The sequence below is a fragment of the Haliotis rufescens genome, unplaced genomic scaffold (assembly GCF_023055435.1).
Source record: "Haliotis rufescens isolate VD_foot unplaced genomic scaffold, xgHalRufe1.0.p SCAF_27, whole genome shotgun sequence".
Taxonomy (NCBI): domain Eukaryota; kingdom Metazoa; phylum Mollusca; class Gastropoda; order Lepetellida; family Haliotidae; genus Haliotis; species Haliotis rufescens.
Window position 1 is genome coordinate 1,640,168 of NW_025963968.1, and position 17,610 is coordinate 1,657,777.

General features: G+C 41.6%; 2 protein-coding genes across 3 annotated transcripts in view; one reads left to right on the plus strand and one right to left on the minus strand.

Moving 5' to 3' along the window:
- Positions 1-11,742, plus strand: part of LOC124113430 (beta-hexosaminidase subunit beta-like) — a 53,080-nt gene extending 41,338 nt beyond the window's left edge. Inside the window, exon 13 of the mRNA XM_046473778.2 lies at positions 6,490-11,742. Coding sequence (XP_046329734.2) covers positions 6,490-6,696 — 207 coding nt within the window. The 3' untranslated portion in view covers positions 6,697-11,742. The remainder of the gene's footprint in view (positions 1-6,489) is intronic.
- Positions 11,743-12,755: 1,013 nt separating this feature from the next.
- The window catches only part of LOC124113428 (SMC5-SMC6 complex localization factor protein 2-like), a 92,116-nt gene continuing 87,261 nt past the window's right edge, over positions 12,756-17,610 (minus strand). For both annotated transcript variants that reach the window (XM_046473774.2, XM_046473773.2), the window contains one exon: positions 12,756-16,682. In XM_046473774.2, coding sequence (XP_046329730.2) covers positions 16,062-16,682 — 621 coding nt within the window. In that variant the 3' untranslated portion in view covers positions 12,756-16,061. The remainder of the gene's footprint in view (positions 16,683-17,610) is intronic.

Sequence of the window (17,610 nt, forward strand, 5' to 3'; positions counted from 1 at the left end):
ATGTGGGAGGAAAGCCCGAAGTGATGCAGTTAGTGAGTGAGTGAGTGAGTTGGGTCAACACCTCTTTGAACAGTATTCCAGTTATATCGCGGCGTGTCAGCTTAATGTGGGAGGAAAGCCAGAAGTGATGCAGTTAGTGAGTAAGTGAGTGAGTTGGGTCAACACCTCTTTGAACAGTATTCCAGTTATATCGCGGCGTGTCAGCTTAATGTGGGAGGAAAGCCAGAAGTGATGCAGTTAGTGAGTGAGTTGGGTCAACACCTCTTTGAACAGTATTCCAGTTATATCGCGGCGTGTCAGCTTAATGTGGGAGGAAAGCCCGAAGTGATACAGTTAGTGAGTGAGTGAGTGAGTTGGGTCAAAACCTCTTTGAACAGTATTCCAGTTATATCGCGGCGTGTCAGCTTAATGTGGGAGGAAAGCCAGAAGTGATGCAGTTAGTTAGTGAGTTGGGTCAACACCTCTTTGAACAGTATTCCAGTTATATCGCGGCGTGTCAGCTTAATGTGGGAGGAAAGCCCGAAGTGATGCAGTTAGTGAGTAAGTGAGTGAGTTGGGTCAACACCTCTTTGAACAGTATTCCAGTTATATCGCGGCGTGTCAGCTTAATGTGGGAGGAAAGCCCGAAGTGATGCAGTTAGTGAGTGAGTGAGTGAGTTGGGTCAACACCTCTTTGAACAGTATTCCAGTTATATCGCGGCGTGTCAGCTTAATGTGGGAGGAAAGCCAGAAGTGATGCAGTTAGTGAGTGAGTGAGTGAGTTGGGTCAACACCTCTTTGAACAGTATTCCAGTTATATCGCGGCGTGTCAGCTTAATGTGGGAGGAAAGCCAGAAGTGATGCAGTTAGTTAGTGAGTTGGGTCAACACCTCTTTGAACAGTATTCCAGTTATATCGCGGCGTGTCAGCTTAATGTGGGAGGAAAGCCCGAAGTGATGCAGTTAGTGAGTAAGTGAGTGAGTTGGGTCAACACCTCTTTGAACAGTATTCCAGTTATATCGCGGCGTGTCAGCTTAATGTGGGAGGAAAGCCAGAAGTGATGCAGTTAGTTAGTGAGTTGGGTCAACACCTCTTTGAACAGTATTCCAGTTATATCGCGGCGTGTCAGCTTAATGTGGGAGGAAAGCCCGAAGTGATACAGTTAGTGAGTGAGTGAGTGAGTTGGGTCAAAACCTCTTTGAACAGTATTCCAGTTATATCGCGGCGTGTCAGCTTAATGTGGGAGGAAAGCCAGAAGTGATGCAGTTAGTTAGTGAGTTGGGTCAACACCTCTTTGAACAGTATTCCAGTTATATCGCGGCGTGTCAGCTTAATGTGGGAGGAAAGCCAGAAGTGATGCAGTTAGTGAGTGAGTGAGTGAGTTGGGTCAACACCTCTTTGAACAGTATTCCAGTTATATCGCGGCGTGTCAGCTTAATGTGGGAGGAAAGCCCGCAGTGATACAGTTAGTGAGTGAGTGAGTTGGGCTTACAAACTGTTTTCCTCACATACAGCTGGTTGACATGAAGTCGTATGTAATAACATATCACAGTAGTTTGTGATTCTAAATGTGGTAAATATTTAATGTGTTTTTGTGTCTTTCAAAACGTTTTCTGTATCGTGAATACATTTTGTAATAACATGCTTCTATTGTAGCTCATGTAGTTGTCTAGATAGGGTTTACTTTTAATCGTATAGTTTGTTTTATATTGCTTCTGTGATATTTGCCTCACTAGTTTACTTATCCCAGCCACAAATTAAACATTCATGCACATGAAGCAGACGTTTAAATCATAAGGTTGGAATACCTGCCTTCTTAAAATGGACGTCCGTCACCAAATACACGAGGATTAAACATAAATTAGACGTAGACGATGTATTACTAACCAGCTAATCCAGATTATCTACATGGCCACAGGGCTCATTTCTGTCCTTATTTTTTAATTAAACACATTTAACATTATTGAACTCAGCACATTTATTCATTTTAATAAAAACATCTTAGAAGTTTGTTTCTGCTTGTTCCTGATGGTCATTTTGTGATGGGTCCTACGCTGTTTCCAAATCTGAAGTCTGTCTTCTTGGTTGTGGTGCTTGTTTTGGTTCAGAAGACAGTTGTTACTCCCACACTATAAGACGGACATGCGACAATCATAGTGCTAAGACGATCGTACTGCCATACTTTAAGATACACTTACGACAGTGGAATGGTGCCTTGTCAGCCGTCATTTCCATTGACCCTCGTTCATGGACGTGCATGATTGCTACATGGCTGAGATACTGCCGTTTCAACATGAAATTATAAATTTTTGACCTACTCATTAATGCGCTTCAACATGATGTCGCAGTGTTGTTCGAGAGCCCTTAATTTGAAGACGTTTGCCCATGTTTACATTTCCTTGCGGTAATTAGGATAAGCGGCTATCAGATGAGTTTATTTTTAACCGACAACCTTGCTTGGATTTCAATTTATGGCCAATGCAGACATCTTTCTCCACAGGGCTGTAGTAAATGACATGGTTTAGGAGGAAACATAAAAATTCAAATAGTTCCTGGTCATGAATAGCAACTGGTTCTCCGTGAACCCATGCTTGTCTCTCCCCGTGAAGATCTGATGTAGAATAGGTCTCCAGCAACCCATGCTTGTCTCCCCCCATGAAGACCCGGGATAGAATAGGTCTTCAGCAACCCATGCTTGTCTCCCCCCGTGAAGATCCGGGATAGAATAGGTCTCCAGCAACCCATGCTTGCCATAAAAGGTGACTATGCTTGTCGTTAGAGGCGACTAACGGGATCGGGTGGTCAGGCTCACTGACTTGGTTTGATGCATGTCATCATATCCCAATTGCGTGGATCGATGCTCAGAATGTCAATCACCGGATTGTCTGGTCCAGACTCAATTATTTAGAGACAGCTGTCATGTAGCTGGAATGTTGCTGAGTCTGTCATTAAACAACAAAAAGAGGAAAAGAGAGAGATTCCTCGTGGCCTGACTTTTTAATACGTATGTTGTCATTCAGTGGGAGTCTCGGGGCGGTCGGGTAGCTTAGTGATTAAAGTGTTCACTCGTCACGCTGAAGAACCAGGTTCGATTCCCCACATGGGTACAATGTGTGTAGCCCATTTCTGGTGTCCCCAAATGTGATATTGCTGGAATATTGCTAAAAATAGCATAAAACCACACACACACACACACACACACACACACACACACTCACACTCACACTCACTCACTCACTCACTCACTCACTCACTCGGGTGTCAGGTGGATTACCCAGTGATCTCAGACAGCAGAGTTCCTGCCATGAGCAGTTGGTTCTGGGTTCGAATCCACGACTAGGCCTGACTATGGTGCCTGGTCTATTGGTATTCTTGTGTTTCACCAGAAGCAAAGCTTACAGATTTCCTCCAAAACCAAATCTCTGATGGAATTTAGCAAGAATTGTACACAGGTAACAGCAACTTAGTTTCCATGGCAACAGAAGATGTCAATGGCTTCACGAATTCTGCTTAAACTGTTATGGCAATGGATATGGACCAAATGAGTTAACATGATGGCTTTTATCATTTTAAAGGAGCTTTGTTATGAAAAGTTATTGTCTAACTTTCCCAGATAGACAAAATATGGATTATCAACTGGTGTGGACAGATTTATAGTCAGTAGTCGACAACGTTTAAAATCATTTGGTGAAAGATGTGTGTGTGGTTCCCTTTTCTCGTCCCTTGAATTAATGGCCTATGATGACATTGTAGTAACATCGTCGCCATGGGAAGTCATATTTCAAACTCTATCAATACATCATGTGATGTAGTGCTCGTCAGCAGCAGTAGTAGCAGTAGCAGTAGCAGTAGAGGAAGAAGTAGCAGCAGTAGTAGTAATGAGTGAGTGAGTGAGTATGGTTTAACGCCACTTTTAGCAATATTCCAGCAATATCACGGCAGGGGACACCAGAAATGAGCTTCGCACATTGTACACATATCGCCTGTTGTTTGGCGTGATGAGCGAATGCTTTAACTACTAGCCTACCCAACCACTCCAGTAGTAGTAGTAGTTGTAGTAGATGTGGTAGTAGAAGGGGTAGCAGTAGACGAAGAAGAAGTAGCAGCAGTAGTTCCAGAGAATGTAGTAGTAGTCGTGTCAGTAGTAGTAGTTGTAGTTAAGTATTAGTAGTAGTAGTAGTAGTAGCAGCAGCAGCAGCAGTGATAGTAGTAGTAGTAGTAGCAGCAGCAGTGGTAGTAGTAGTAGGAGTAGTAGTAGCAGCAGTGATAGTAGTAGTAGCAGTGATAGTAGTAGTAGTAAGAGCAGTGATAGTAGTAGTAGCAGTGGTAGTAGTAGTAGCAGTGATAGTAGTAGCAGTGGTAGTAGTAGTAGCAACAGTAGTAGTAGTAGTAGTAGCAGTGATAGTAGTAGTAGTAGCAGCAGCAGTAGTAGTAGTAGTAGCAGCAGTGATTATAGTAGTAGCAGTGACAGTAGTAGTAGTAGTAAGAGCAGTGATAGTAGTAGCAGCAGTGATAGTAGTAGTAGCAGCAGCAGCAGTGATAGTAGTAGTAGTAGTAGTAGTAGCAGCAGTGATAGTAGTAGTAGTAGTGATTGTTGTTGTTGTGGTGGTGGTGGTGGTAGTAGTAGTAGTTATCTTGTATAGTGAAGAATAAAGAGTCGAAACAATTGTTTTAATTAGCGTCATCAGTGTCTCAGTACCAGTGTGGGATGAGGTCCAATATGGATGACTAAGCCTCCACACTAGGGTACAAATGTGTCTTCATACAACCAGGTCATTGTGACATGAACTTATTACTGAAACACAGAACCACAGCACGGAACATGTGTTGCACGAACAACGTTTAGCAAGACTTGGCCGTGACGTCACAGACCCTCCCATGGAGGTAACACAATCTGGACTAGTTGTTGAGATGTTTCTGGCTTTGTAGTTGGGCAGCTACTAACCAAATATGTAAATAACCATTCCATGTTTCCACATGTCCAATTACAATCCCACTAACAGCATCGACTGTGTAGCTCACCTGGCCGTGGCTTATGTCGTCTCAAGTCATCCAATGTCCATAAACGGTTTGCGTATTTGACTTCTCCCGAAGGGCTTGATGGATTCAGCTGAAACTTTGTGTAGATGTTTGTTACTCTAACAGTTTTTCAAGTTTGTTCAAGGCATCAAAACTGGAAAAATATTAAAAGGTTGTTATTTAATTCCTGAGATCGGTATGAAATATGAGAGTGTGGCATGGAGGATGTTGACTTACAGCACTTAAAGCTCTCTCCACAGCCGTGGTAACTTTCAGTTGCTTCACAAGACAATCAGGTCTTGCTTGAACATCAATACACAAATAACATAGATATCCTGTTATGTAACACCTGGCTACCGCATTCATGAAAGTGTAGGCCAGTGTTCTCCAAATTCGAGCACATGTTCCACAGGTCTTTGTGTCGATACTAACACATTTGACAATACCAGGTCAATACAATATGGAGTATATCTGTATATTACAACACATGGAGTATATCTGTATATTACAACACATGGAGTATATCTGTATATTACAACACATGGAGTATATCTCTATATTACAACACATTGTTGTTAACGCAGAGTTTTAATTGAACTATTAGTAATTGTTTTATGGTGAGGGGAGACTTCTTAGAAGTGTATGAAAGAAGGGACGAGAATGGAAAAGTTTGTGTGCGTGAAACTGAGTGTTCACAAGTGGTCCTGACTCTTTCCTTGTTCCATTCTGCTGCACTACTCTAGAAGACACAAAGGCTGCCCATCTCCCTCACTGATGTCAGTAATTGATCAGGTCATTAATAAAGCATCAATGTTGGTGGAGAGCTGTAAAATGTTCGAGGATCGATGTTATTTGAAAATGTCTTAAGTACTAAAACCATTTAACTGCTTTTGTGTTATTTTGCATTTATGTCAATTGGCATGCTTGTATTGCCATTAGTGGTCTAGACATTCACCAATACATTGTATTTATCAACACCCTTTCAACTGCTCTTGCACTTGATAGTATGATACACAAGAAATCCTTATATATTACAGTAAACTACGTTTATAACGAACACTCTGACCGAAATAATGAACATCTTTTATAGTCCAGGCCATTTGTTGTGTATATGCTGTATGTATCCTTGTAACGAACTACGGTTATAAGAACTAAAATTAGTGGCCCCTTTGAGTTCCTTATGACCATGATTTACTGTATATGCAAAAATGCCAGCTTCCACGGACTCCCTGTCCTGGCTTAAACAATAGGGTCATTTGACATTCTTGTGTCGTCATTAGTGGCCTGGACATTCTCCTATATTTATTAACCTATTATACCCTTCCTTGAATAGGGACACAGAATCCAACAGTTAGACAAGTCCTTACAGTGAATAAAGTAAAATTTGTTTGCAGAACCATTATAGAATAATATTCCATTTTGGAAGACAAAGCCATTTGTGACGTCTTTTAATCAGTTCAATGTTGTAATGTGGTGCTGTGTGTGTTGCAGGACATGTTCAAGGACTCCATGTTGGTGATGGCGCAGGTGGTGGTGGTGATGTTGTTGTTCGGCTTCATCCTCAAGACCCATCTTCCCTCCCGCGTCATCGAAACCGTTCGTCACACCAGGCACTCATCAATTCTCGTGTCCTTCCTTGGGCTGATCGGGGTCTCTATGTTGATCTACTCGGGGCTGTGGGCTTGGAGCATCTCGTAAACGAGTGGAAAACAACATTCACGAATCATGTCATTCCGGATCTTCTCGTAAGGAATGGAAAGAGACAAGTGTTGCCTTGATGTTCTTCACATGAAACCAGCATGTCACACGGGTCGCCGTTTATCCCACAAATAGGGGATATAAGTGTATATCATATGAGCCAGTGTGTGATATGGCATCATATTTAACGCACTGTGATACATTTGTTTTGTGTTATTTCCATCACCACGTCATGATGGATGGATGTGTGCTGTGTTGCTGCAAGAGGGAGACAAGTTTAGCAAACGCCATGTTGTACAAATTCAAACTGATCTCAATATTAACAATGCCATTGCTTATCAGAATGATGTCATCTCACGTCAAAGTAATATGGTTGGGCTTTTGTTTATATTTTGATGTAAACATTTACAAAAAGGGCATTAGTGAATGGTCTTTCCGTCGTGATGTTACCAAGTAATGACGAGAGACGATTCTGAAACTCTTGTCTTGGCGTGACTCCAGGCGTCTTTATATCACATTACGTTTTTATTCATTTAATAAAAATACAAACTGATACAGCGAAGAGTACACTGAGCATAACTGCAGAGTTTGAGATCATACTTGAAACTTGCGAGATGTTATTTTCATGGCAGGAGTCAGCTATGTCAGAGATCCACTGTGAGAATTCTGTAAGGACCCTTTGTGTTTGAAAGGGAAGAGCTTGGAGTTTGGTTTCAAGATGAAAAAAAGAACTATTTATACTACAAACCCTCCAATTGTCCATCTTATTTTGCAAAAGTTTCAGTTGAAACATGTTCGAAAGGAAAAAAGCTGTATGCATTGACCGTGTGCCTGAAGTGTCTGATGATTGCTACATACACACAGGGCCCAGTGGTAAAACGTTTGCTCATCACGCCGAAGGCCTAGGTTCCATTCCCCACATGGGTACAGTGTGTGTAGCCCATCTCCGGTGTCTCCCAGAAAGAAAGGACATCCAACGTGAAGAAGAGCCACTTCTACAGGACATGCCACATTGGCACCAATAGTGTCTAAAGTGCCATTCTTAACCATCCAAATATTTATTTTTATACAACTGTATATGTGTTTTCCGTTGGTGCCTGGAGTTCCAATGCTTGCCGTACAAAGGGTGTTGATGGGTTGCGATCCTCGACCTATTAGGTAACGGTTGGCTGATGTGTCATCCAATCATTGTGAAATCGGAATTCGAACCCAGAATATGTTCTGATATTGATTCTTTGTTTGTCTGCACGATGTCTGTGTTCGTGGGTTTCACGTCTCAAAAACTGGGTCCGTTCAATAAAGCGATAGTAGTGCTATGATGATTGTAACTCCCATACTTTAACATGGACTTATGACTGTCATAGCACTATGATTGCTTTGTGGATCGAGGGTCCTGCATCACTTAAGGCTTTTCTACCACATGAAGCGGACACGACGGATACAGCGGTGATCACCCAAACCACGTGACCACGCACTGTTACATAACGTACGAATGAGGCACAGCTGTTGGTTTGGTCTTCCACGGAACAGTCGGAAACAGTGGAAACATTATTTTGTTGTTTATAGTCGCACTTGTTGAAACGTGGTGTTAGAAAAAAAATTATGTAATTGTGCATTGACATTTTATTGTTAAATGAAGTACATATTTTATGTGTATAGCATTGGGACTTATGTGCAGTTTGATCATTTTATTTCAGATTTATTATATGGTGTTATTGGTTTATCTTCTAGTGGTGTGTTGCAATTCGTACTCATGAATCAACCCGGGAGTGATTTGCCTGAAAACATTTCGCTAATACAATACATTGTCCCCAAGTGGCTCCAGTGGTGTTATAGGTCAACAGTGTTCAGGTTTTACATCAATCTTGGAGTCACTCTTTGACACGTTATGGACGGGGGTGTCACACTTGGACACCGGTTACGGACCAGATTGTCACACTTGGACAGTAAGCTAACTAACCAATAATTATCTACAGTCCATATTCTCTGTGTGCACAAACTGAATGATGTCTCAAGAGACACAACTCATGTTCAGGGTGTGGTCAAACATCTAGCTGGTCTACACAGAGGCTGGTCAAACATCTAGCTGGTCTACATAGAGACTGGTCAAACATGCATCTAGCTGGTCTACACAGGCTGGTCAAACATCTAGCTGTTCTACTTAGAGACTGGTCAAACATCAAGTTGGTCTACACAGAGACTGGTCAAACATCTAGCTGGTCTACACAGAGACTGGTCAAACATCTAGCTGGTCTACACAGAGATCCCAGGTTATTCCATTTAACAGTTAACTACGTCCATCTTGTCATTGGGTTTTGGGGGGTTATATTGGAGTCAATGAGCAGATGTTTCAAATGAATATGAATATGGGCATTACAGACTACATTGGAGTTGCAGCAAATATTCTTTTAGACCTAATGAAATATTTTAGGTAAAAAGAGAGAGCGGAGGCTGTAATATCTGCTGTAGTCGGATGCATGATTCTGCCTGCAAAGGTTGTGTTAGCTGGTTCACTATTGTCTGTTAAAATATTTGCATTTTGTTTTCATTCGTTTGCTGCAGCATTGAACAGAATCATTTAAGTTCCTTGACGTTATCGCTAGAAAGTTCTTAGAGGCGAGACAGATCTCACTAAGTCATTGTTTTCATGCTACACTGTGTTTATTCAGTCAATACACATTGTATTTATAAAATACCCACAGTAAATACTTGTAACAAATTAACCGATAAATATGTCCATTTATTTAACAGATGGACTAAAATAGTTCAAGAGGGAGGGGGGCAAGTATTTGTACAAGTATCACTTGTCCCCAACTTGTATTTTCATGATTCAAATAAAACTGTTTTCTATGAAAAATCCAAGGGGGGCAACTGCTGTGCTCGCAAAAAGGTGGGTGTATCCTGCCCCATTGTTTGCACCCATCACAAACACATGCACAGTCAGGTCAATTGTATACCTGAATAAACTTGGGATAATTTTTGGATATTAGTGGACATTCAACAAAAGAGCAGACAGTCCTCCAAGTGCGGACACACAGGGTTGATAATCAATCATTGGTTGTGGTTGAAACTTATAAGTAGTTACCTACATTTATTTTCTTTCTGTGGTGGGTTAAATATTCATCATCAATAGCAGGGTCTTTATAGCATCAATAACACAGATCAATACGTTCCTATTGTTGTATGAACATTATCTTCCCCCTTGAAAGCCTAGACTTGCCATGGTTCCTGCCACCCCCGAGTCAGAGAACTAGACTGGCAAATTGGCAGTCCCAGCTAGTGTCATTCAGAAACATTTTGCTTGTCTGCCAAATGAAATTTAAACACATGGCAATCAAGTAGTTAAGTGTTTCATTAACTGCACAAACAGATTGTCTAAGATGTGCACACACAAACCAAAAGTTACAAAGTGTAGAGTAGTCTCCCTTTAATCATATGATAGTGTTGTACTTGAACTCATCAGAGACAGGTGAGCTGGTATGTTCTCGAGACACGGGGAAACGTGTTCAGAAATGAGAAGGTTGTTGTGATTTACCTCAGTAGTCAAGTACATTTATGCATTACTCAGTCATAGTTACAATATGATCCGTCCTCGTACTGATTCTAATCACACCGTGACCGTCATGATCACAGCACATCTTGCAATAACAGACACATGATCATGCAGTTCTGTTATACTTATTCATTTGATGATTTTTGCATGGGGCTAATTATAAATGTCTTGCATGCAATCGTCTTTAATTGGTAAAACAAATTCATTTTTTATCATTTATTTATTCCGATTCTAAGGTAGGACCCTCCATTTTGTCCTACATGCTATTTGTTGTACAGTTTAAAACAACTTTTGAATGCATCGTTATCCCAATGATGATATGGCAGAGACCAGTTCCAAAGTTGATGTCAGTTGAAAATCTTAATTCCTTAACTTTAGGGATGGGGGGTAAATGGCCCTGCAAGTTTTCCATGCAACAAAATCAACTTTCCTGATTTCTCAGTGTTTTATATTGTAACCAGCAATAGTGGGAAGTCCATCTCGAGCAGCGTGTCATATAGAATGGCAGATTTGATCTATAAAAACCCTACGAATGGTTTTCAACACATAGTCATGGGTGGATACAGAAGTGTGTGTGTGGGGGGGGTGCGCACCCGCCCTTTTTATTTCGAAAAAAATCTTTATTTCTGTATAAATAACCACCAAAGACAATAAATAGATCTTAATTGTGCACCCCCCCTTTTCAAAAAAGCTGTATCCGCCCATGCATAGTAAATAAACTTCAGTCAATAAACATTCTGAAAATGCTGGGGAAAACACAAGAATGATTGACAAAAGAGGACACAAAACTCCGGACTTCAACATTTCCTAAGTTTAGTTTTTTGTAGGGGTTGGGGGTGTGTCTAAAAATGTTTAGCTGCCCTCCATGTCAGAATGACGAGATCTCACGGTATTGGAACAGCTGTTGTCTATCAATTTTGAATTTGTTTGAATTCTTTTACAATGTCATATGAAAACATGTCGGTAAGATACATTTGTTGTAGCAGGATGTCTCGGGGTACATGGGGTTTTCTGCGTCCCTCTACAGGTTTTATACCCCTCGCCTCCTGGCCGTGGTACTTCATGTACCCGTGACCCTGCTACAACTTACAAAGGAATTAAGTTTTGGAACCGACATTGAACCTTCGAGCTGGTCCCTATTTTGATGGAATAGTCCGAAACATTGGATATACAACAGTTTTGCTGTCTACTTCTTCATATACATATATACAGAGGGTAATATAGTACAATAACAACCACTATGTCAATTGTATTGTCAATCATCATGTCAATCGCAATGGCAACCATTAGGCAAATTACAATGCCAATCATTATGTCAATCACAATGGCAACCATTATGTCAGTCGCAATTGTGGCACACATAAATAATAACTGCACTTATGACAAACGGAGATAAACCTCTATTTTTATTGTTTGTTGTACAGATTTATTACAAGCCAATTAGCATTTTGGGTGAATAGAAAATAAAGAAAAAAATCACCTAGTGCAGCTCAGTCCTTGCTTGTGTTAGTTATTTGTGGATTGTGGACATTGACGGTCCTCAGTAGATCCTTCAGCTGAAATTGTGGCACGTTTATAACAAGACCAAAATGCCATGGAACTGTCCCCTGTCTCCTCCTTCAAGTACCCTCATCTCTCACACCTCTTCTCGTACTGTCTTTGGTTGAGTCCCGTCCTGGATACGAACCCACACTGCCCGAGTGAGGCACCTAATCGCCAGCACACAGTCACTGATCTAACCCACACTGCCTGAGTGAGGCACCTAATCGCCAGCACACAGTCACTGATCTAACCCACACTGCCTGAGTGAGGCACCTAATCGCCAGCACACGCCAGTATACAATCTAGACTACCAGTTGTCAGACTTATTTTTGTGGAAGCCTGGATGGCTGAGTGGGTAGATCGTTGACTTTGAGTGCTGGCAATTGGGTGAATCCCCGACGGGACTCAACCCCAAAAAGTACGAGAATCTGTACTTTACAAAAGAAAGTGTTATCCCAGATAAAACATTTGTTAAATATAGCTGGTTTTGCACGACTACAGTTCAACTTCCCACAACTGCCAAATGTCCAAGCTTGTACTTGCTTTGTAGAATGGAGTATTGGGTTGTGTCTGTGGAGTAATTCATTTTTATGTTGACAAAATTGAGTTCAACTTTGTTTTTTAGTCAGCACTGACACTAGTGCCTTTATCATGTTAAGAAGTATAAATGTTGACAGTGCTGGGATATGTGACATGGATAGGGATGTACTACCATTACTGTTTCCAAGATTATATAAAGTGATAACTGATGCAAGTATGGGTGAAAGGAAATTCTATTCTGTCATTAAATTCATTTTGCTTTGTTTCGATCTTGAATTATTAATTCATTCCGGGACCACCCACTCACCCACCCACCCTTCACCTTCTTTAACCAGCATAGGTTGCTGGGACGTTACCTGGAGTCCCAACGGATCCAAGTCAATGATCCACATGAACCAAGTAGAAGAATCAACAGAACCAATCGTGGAAGGAGAACTTTTATTACATAAAATAATCTCCGACTTGCTCAAACACATAGAATATACTCGCATTCAAACATAACAATAAATAGTATTTGTTGCATTAGCCTTGGAAGATGTTTCTTTCTATGCAAGTGAAAGACGAGCCCAAGATGTTTCTTTTTATATTGCTGCACCCAGCATTATTCCATCTGTATGACTGCAGTCTGTAAATAATTGAGTCTGGACCAGACAATCCAGTGATTGACATCATAAGCATCGATCCACGGAATTGGGATATGATGACATGCATCAACCAAGTCAGCGAGTCTGACCCCCCAATCCCTTTCGTCACCTCTTAGGTTGCTGAAGACCAATTCTAACCCAGAAGGTTGTCTTAGGGATCATATCCCGCTAAGATCAAACACTATCACTTTTAGCTATAATAATCAAAACACTATTTTTCAGGGGATTATAATTTGCTCTCCTTCTTAGGGCAATTAATGGCAGATGTTTGGGTTCTGCAAATGATAAATGGGGTTATCCTGCAAAATATCAAAACTATTATTCACTGAAAATGATGCTTAAATACAAATTCTGGCAGGTAAACAATGTCTTGGCAAATTGAACAAGAGTGACTGCTCAGCATCAGGTCTACAATGTCCTAGAAGACTTTTTTAAGAAGCACTATCTTAGCCTGGCAATCAAACATTGGTATGCCTGGCAATCAACATTGGTGTGCCTGGCAATCAAACATTGGTGTGCCTGGCAATCAACATTGGTGTGCCTGGCAATCAACATTGGTATGCCTGGAGCATGGATTATGAGAAGCTGAGGGTGAAAGTTATCTTTTCAAAGTCATTTGTAAACACTGCCCCAGTCCTGACTGCTGTCACATACAAAAGCCTCACCGATCAGGGAAATCAGGGTGCTTATCCTTGCTGCAAGGGAGGATATAAACAGATATCATTCCGGGGCATATAAAGGGCATTTCTCTCCACGCCCACCAGCATTAAGGGATCAACCCGATACCACAGACACAGCCGCTTTATCCTTGCACCATTATTAATGTTAGGAATTATCTACATTCCAAACAACACCATTGACTTTCTTGGACATTTAACAGTTAATTAGTGCTGAGAGGTCATAGCAATGGACAACTGGAAGCCAGGGCCTCGTTCCACTACGTGATCTTAGCACTACGACCATCGTAAGTCAGTGTTAAAGTATGAGAGTTACGATCACCTTAGCGCTAAGATGGCTTTGAGGAACGGGGCCCAGGACTTCAAGTATCACTGATTGGTAATAGGCAAACAGGAGGCAGGAAGTAATTAAGTCTGATAGGTAATCATGGTAATAGCATTGGAAATGGCAATGGACAAGTGGAAGCCAGCTGGATAACTAGCACCGACAATTAGCTAACCTGAAGTAAACTTTAGTACACTCACTCAGGGTTGAGTGAGTGAGTTGGGTTTAACGCCGCTTTTAACAGTATTCCAGTTATATCGCGGCGTGTCAGCTTAATGTGGGAGGAAAGTCCGAAGTGATGCAGGTCTCAGACGTTTACCACTTCGGTGAAACCCACGAGCATGGGTATGGTGCTGACAAACCAAGAAACATAATCGGGGCAAACCGGGATTTGAACCCAAAATCATTGGTTTCTGGCATGCCGAAGGGACGCAACTCTTCCCCCAACTCACTAAGGCTGGAAACTGCAGCATAAGAGGTGAGCACAGACAATAATCAAAGCAATAAGTCCCAAGCACTGGGTAGATATCACCTATCAGTGCTAATTAACGGTTAACTGTTGGCTTCCCCTGTTAAATTTCCACCTTTGTTATCTTATTACTTTCGTTGTTCTTACAGGTACATATATATATGCTCTGCTTCATAGAATTTATTTACTTGATGAAGGAGTAAGCATATGCTCCGAAACGATGTGTTCCTCTTAATAAAGAAATTGACATCCATAAATTCTCTTCCAAAAACTGAAATAATTTTAAAGGCTTGTCAACATTTCAAATCTATTTAAAAAACATTTGCATGTGGCGGTACAACTTGAAGGCTGTGGACATATTCATCATGGTCAATATACAACAGAATTTAACAACACACATATATTCATCACACAACGGCCAAGGTGTCTGACACCATCTAATTTCTTTGGTCAGTATCACAAATATTTCTTCTCACACCCATAAGCACTTTCCTTCCTTATTTGGCCAACAGACATTCATTCTATCACATGTTAACACTTCGGCTTGCATGTATCAGCACCCCTGCTGGAGACACAACTGTAACCATGGTAACCTGGAAAGGGCCTCCCTATATAAACAAGCATACAAACTCCTATTGTCTCCATGACAATAACACGAGATGCGCAGTAAAGCAGTGTCATGTAAAGGGAGGTAACTGCGTGCAAAATTTGATCCGATGTTATTAAGTTTATGGATTTTGGAAAAATAAAATAAAATGGAAATAAAAAAGAACCAAGACCATTTGTTTTTTAGCCTAATTGAAACCAATAGCTTGCCAAATGCCCCACCCCCAATCAACATGATAATGTAATGGTAGCCAATATCTCTCATATTATAACCCACATTACAGGAGATATCATACCAACATAGCAGCCAGTAGCTCTTTTGAATGACACCCCACTTTCCTGTCTATCAACATGATAATGTAATGGAAGCCAGTATCTCTCAAATTATAACCCACATTCCAGGAGATATCATACCAACATTGCAGCCAGTAGCTCTGTTAAATGACACCCAACATTCCTGTCAATACTATACCTTAAAAGCAGCCGACAGGATCCTGATAAATGCCCCCTTCTGACTTGGGTCATCCCCAGGGAGCTCATCATGTTAGCTACAGTACAAGGTTGATCATATGTTCAGACATTCAACAGACATTCATATGTGAATATTCATTCAACCATTGATCTGAAACACTCATCCTTGTTCCAATAAACAGCAATGCTGGACTTGAGACATTATGCAAGCAGCCATTTCTTGGAATACAGTCAGTTCCGGTTACATCTGTTTTGTCCCAGAGACAAATCATGGGTTGGGAGTTATGTCCCTTTGTAAAAAATCCATTCAACAGTCAGCCCTGCTATAAAGTCTATGATTATTCTTCCAGTTCAATGCGGAGGAAATATGGCAGTGAGCCCAAGACACTCAGGAACATCAAGCACATAGATTTCAGGTAGTTCTTAAGTCACGTAGCAGACAGCCCCCCAATGTCTGTCACCTCAACCCTCAACACAAACAATCACAATTTCATGGTACTTTCCACTTTATATATAAAAAGAAAAGAAACTGGCCCCATCACACAATGTCAAGTTCAGGAAGGCTCTCTTCCCCCGAAGAAACCTCGATGTCCTCGGAATCCACCTGCCCAATGTCCGTGAGTAAGACCCTCACCTCGCTCTCCATCTTGATGTCTCTGTATCCTCCACACTTGGACACGACCAGGGCACTGTTGTTCTGATTCATCTCCTCCCCTCCGTGCCCAGCCTCTAGACTGGACTTGTCCTGGTCCACAAGATGGGTACCATCACAATCTCCATTGTTCAATGTCAAACCTCCATTATGTTTTGATCTCAATTCCTCACTCTTCACCCTCACATCCCCAGCTTGGGCTGTGTCCCCACCACCTCCAGAGTCCACGATGTTGGGTTTGCCAGTATTCTCCACACAAGAAACAACACCATCACTTGGAAAACCTGTACGTGATACCTCTCTAGGTCTGGAGTCACTGTCCACACAGGTGTCTGTTTCCATGGGAACAGACAAGTCGTCTGGTTTGTGAGCAGGATCTGCTCCAGGGACATCTGTGTCCTCCTCCTCCTCCTCCTCCTCCGAGTCCTGATCCGAGGACCCGGTCTCCAGTCTCTGGACTTGCATCTTCTGCGGAGACTTCTGCTTGGTCCAAGCGAACAGGCTTCTCTGTAACCAGAAATAAATGGATTTATCATCCCAAACTGGTAACCACGGGAGACACCACTGGGGTGAGATCAAGCACTATCTCCATGGAGAGCTTGTACTCATGTGGACTAACTCTTGTCCTGTAGTGCCAGTACACTGAAATACTACTTAGCCACAGTCCTTGTTTCATCCCCTTATTGCCAAGTGCAAGGCAGGGTAACAACCAAGTGTAGACACAGTTTATGGATAACAACTTCTTTATTTTACTGTAATGTTGATGTTCGTATAGATCCTTATACCGTTGTCTATACCAAAATGTCGCCATTACAGTAAAACAAAGAAGTTGTCCATTAATTGTGTCTACTTTGTCATCCGTCAACTTCTAAGAAATGCCTATCAAACAGTTCAAGGGTAACAAGTATCATCTCTTAACATCTTTGGGTTTGACGTGGCCGGGAATCAAACCATCGACTTTCCTCTAGACCACAGAGGCGTCCAATGCAGTTGGTGCAGAAAGACACGCAATCAACCAAGTCACACTTCATAACAACCAATCCTAAGTCAGATCTTACAGCAAACATAAGATATTCGTGGGAGGTGCTAACTGCTGACATTTGCACGCTTAAAGCCATGTTTACTGAATGAATCTTCCTAGACCTGTAGTCAAGGTTACAATAAAACGATGGTAGCCAGCCTGTATCATTCATGGGGTTTAAATGACATTGTTGTTTATTTGGTGTTCAAGGTTCCACTCAGCAATATTCCAGCTACATGACTGGAACATAAAATAATTGAAATTGAAACAAATAGGTGGTTGATATTGTGAGCAACAATGCATGACAGCAGAGTCCAATGACACCCAATCAGCCACATTACTGAGCCTGAGGGAGTGAGTGGGCGAGGGAGAATGGTTTTATGCCACTTGCAGCAATATTCCAACAATATCACA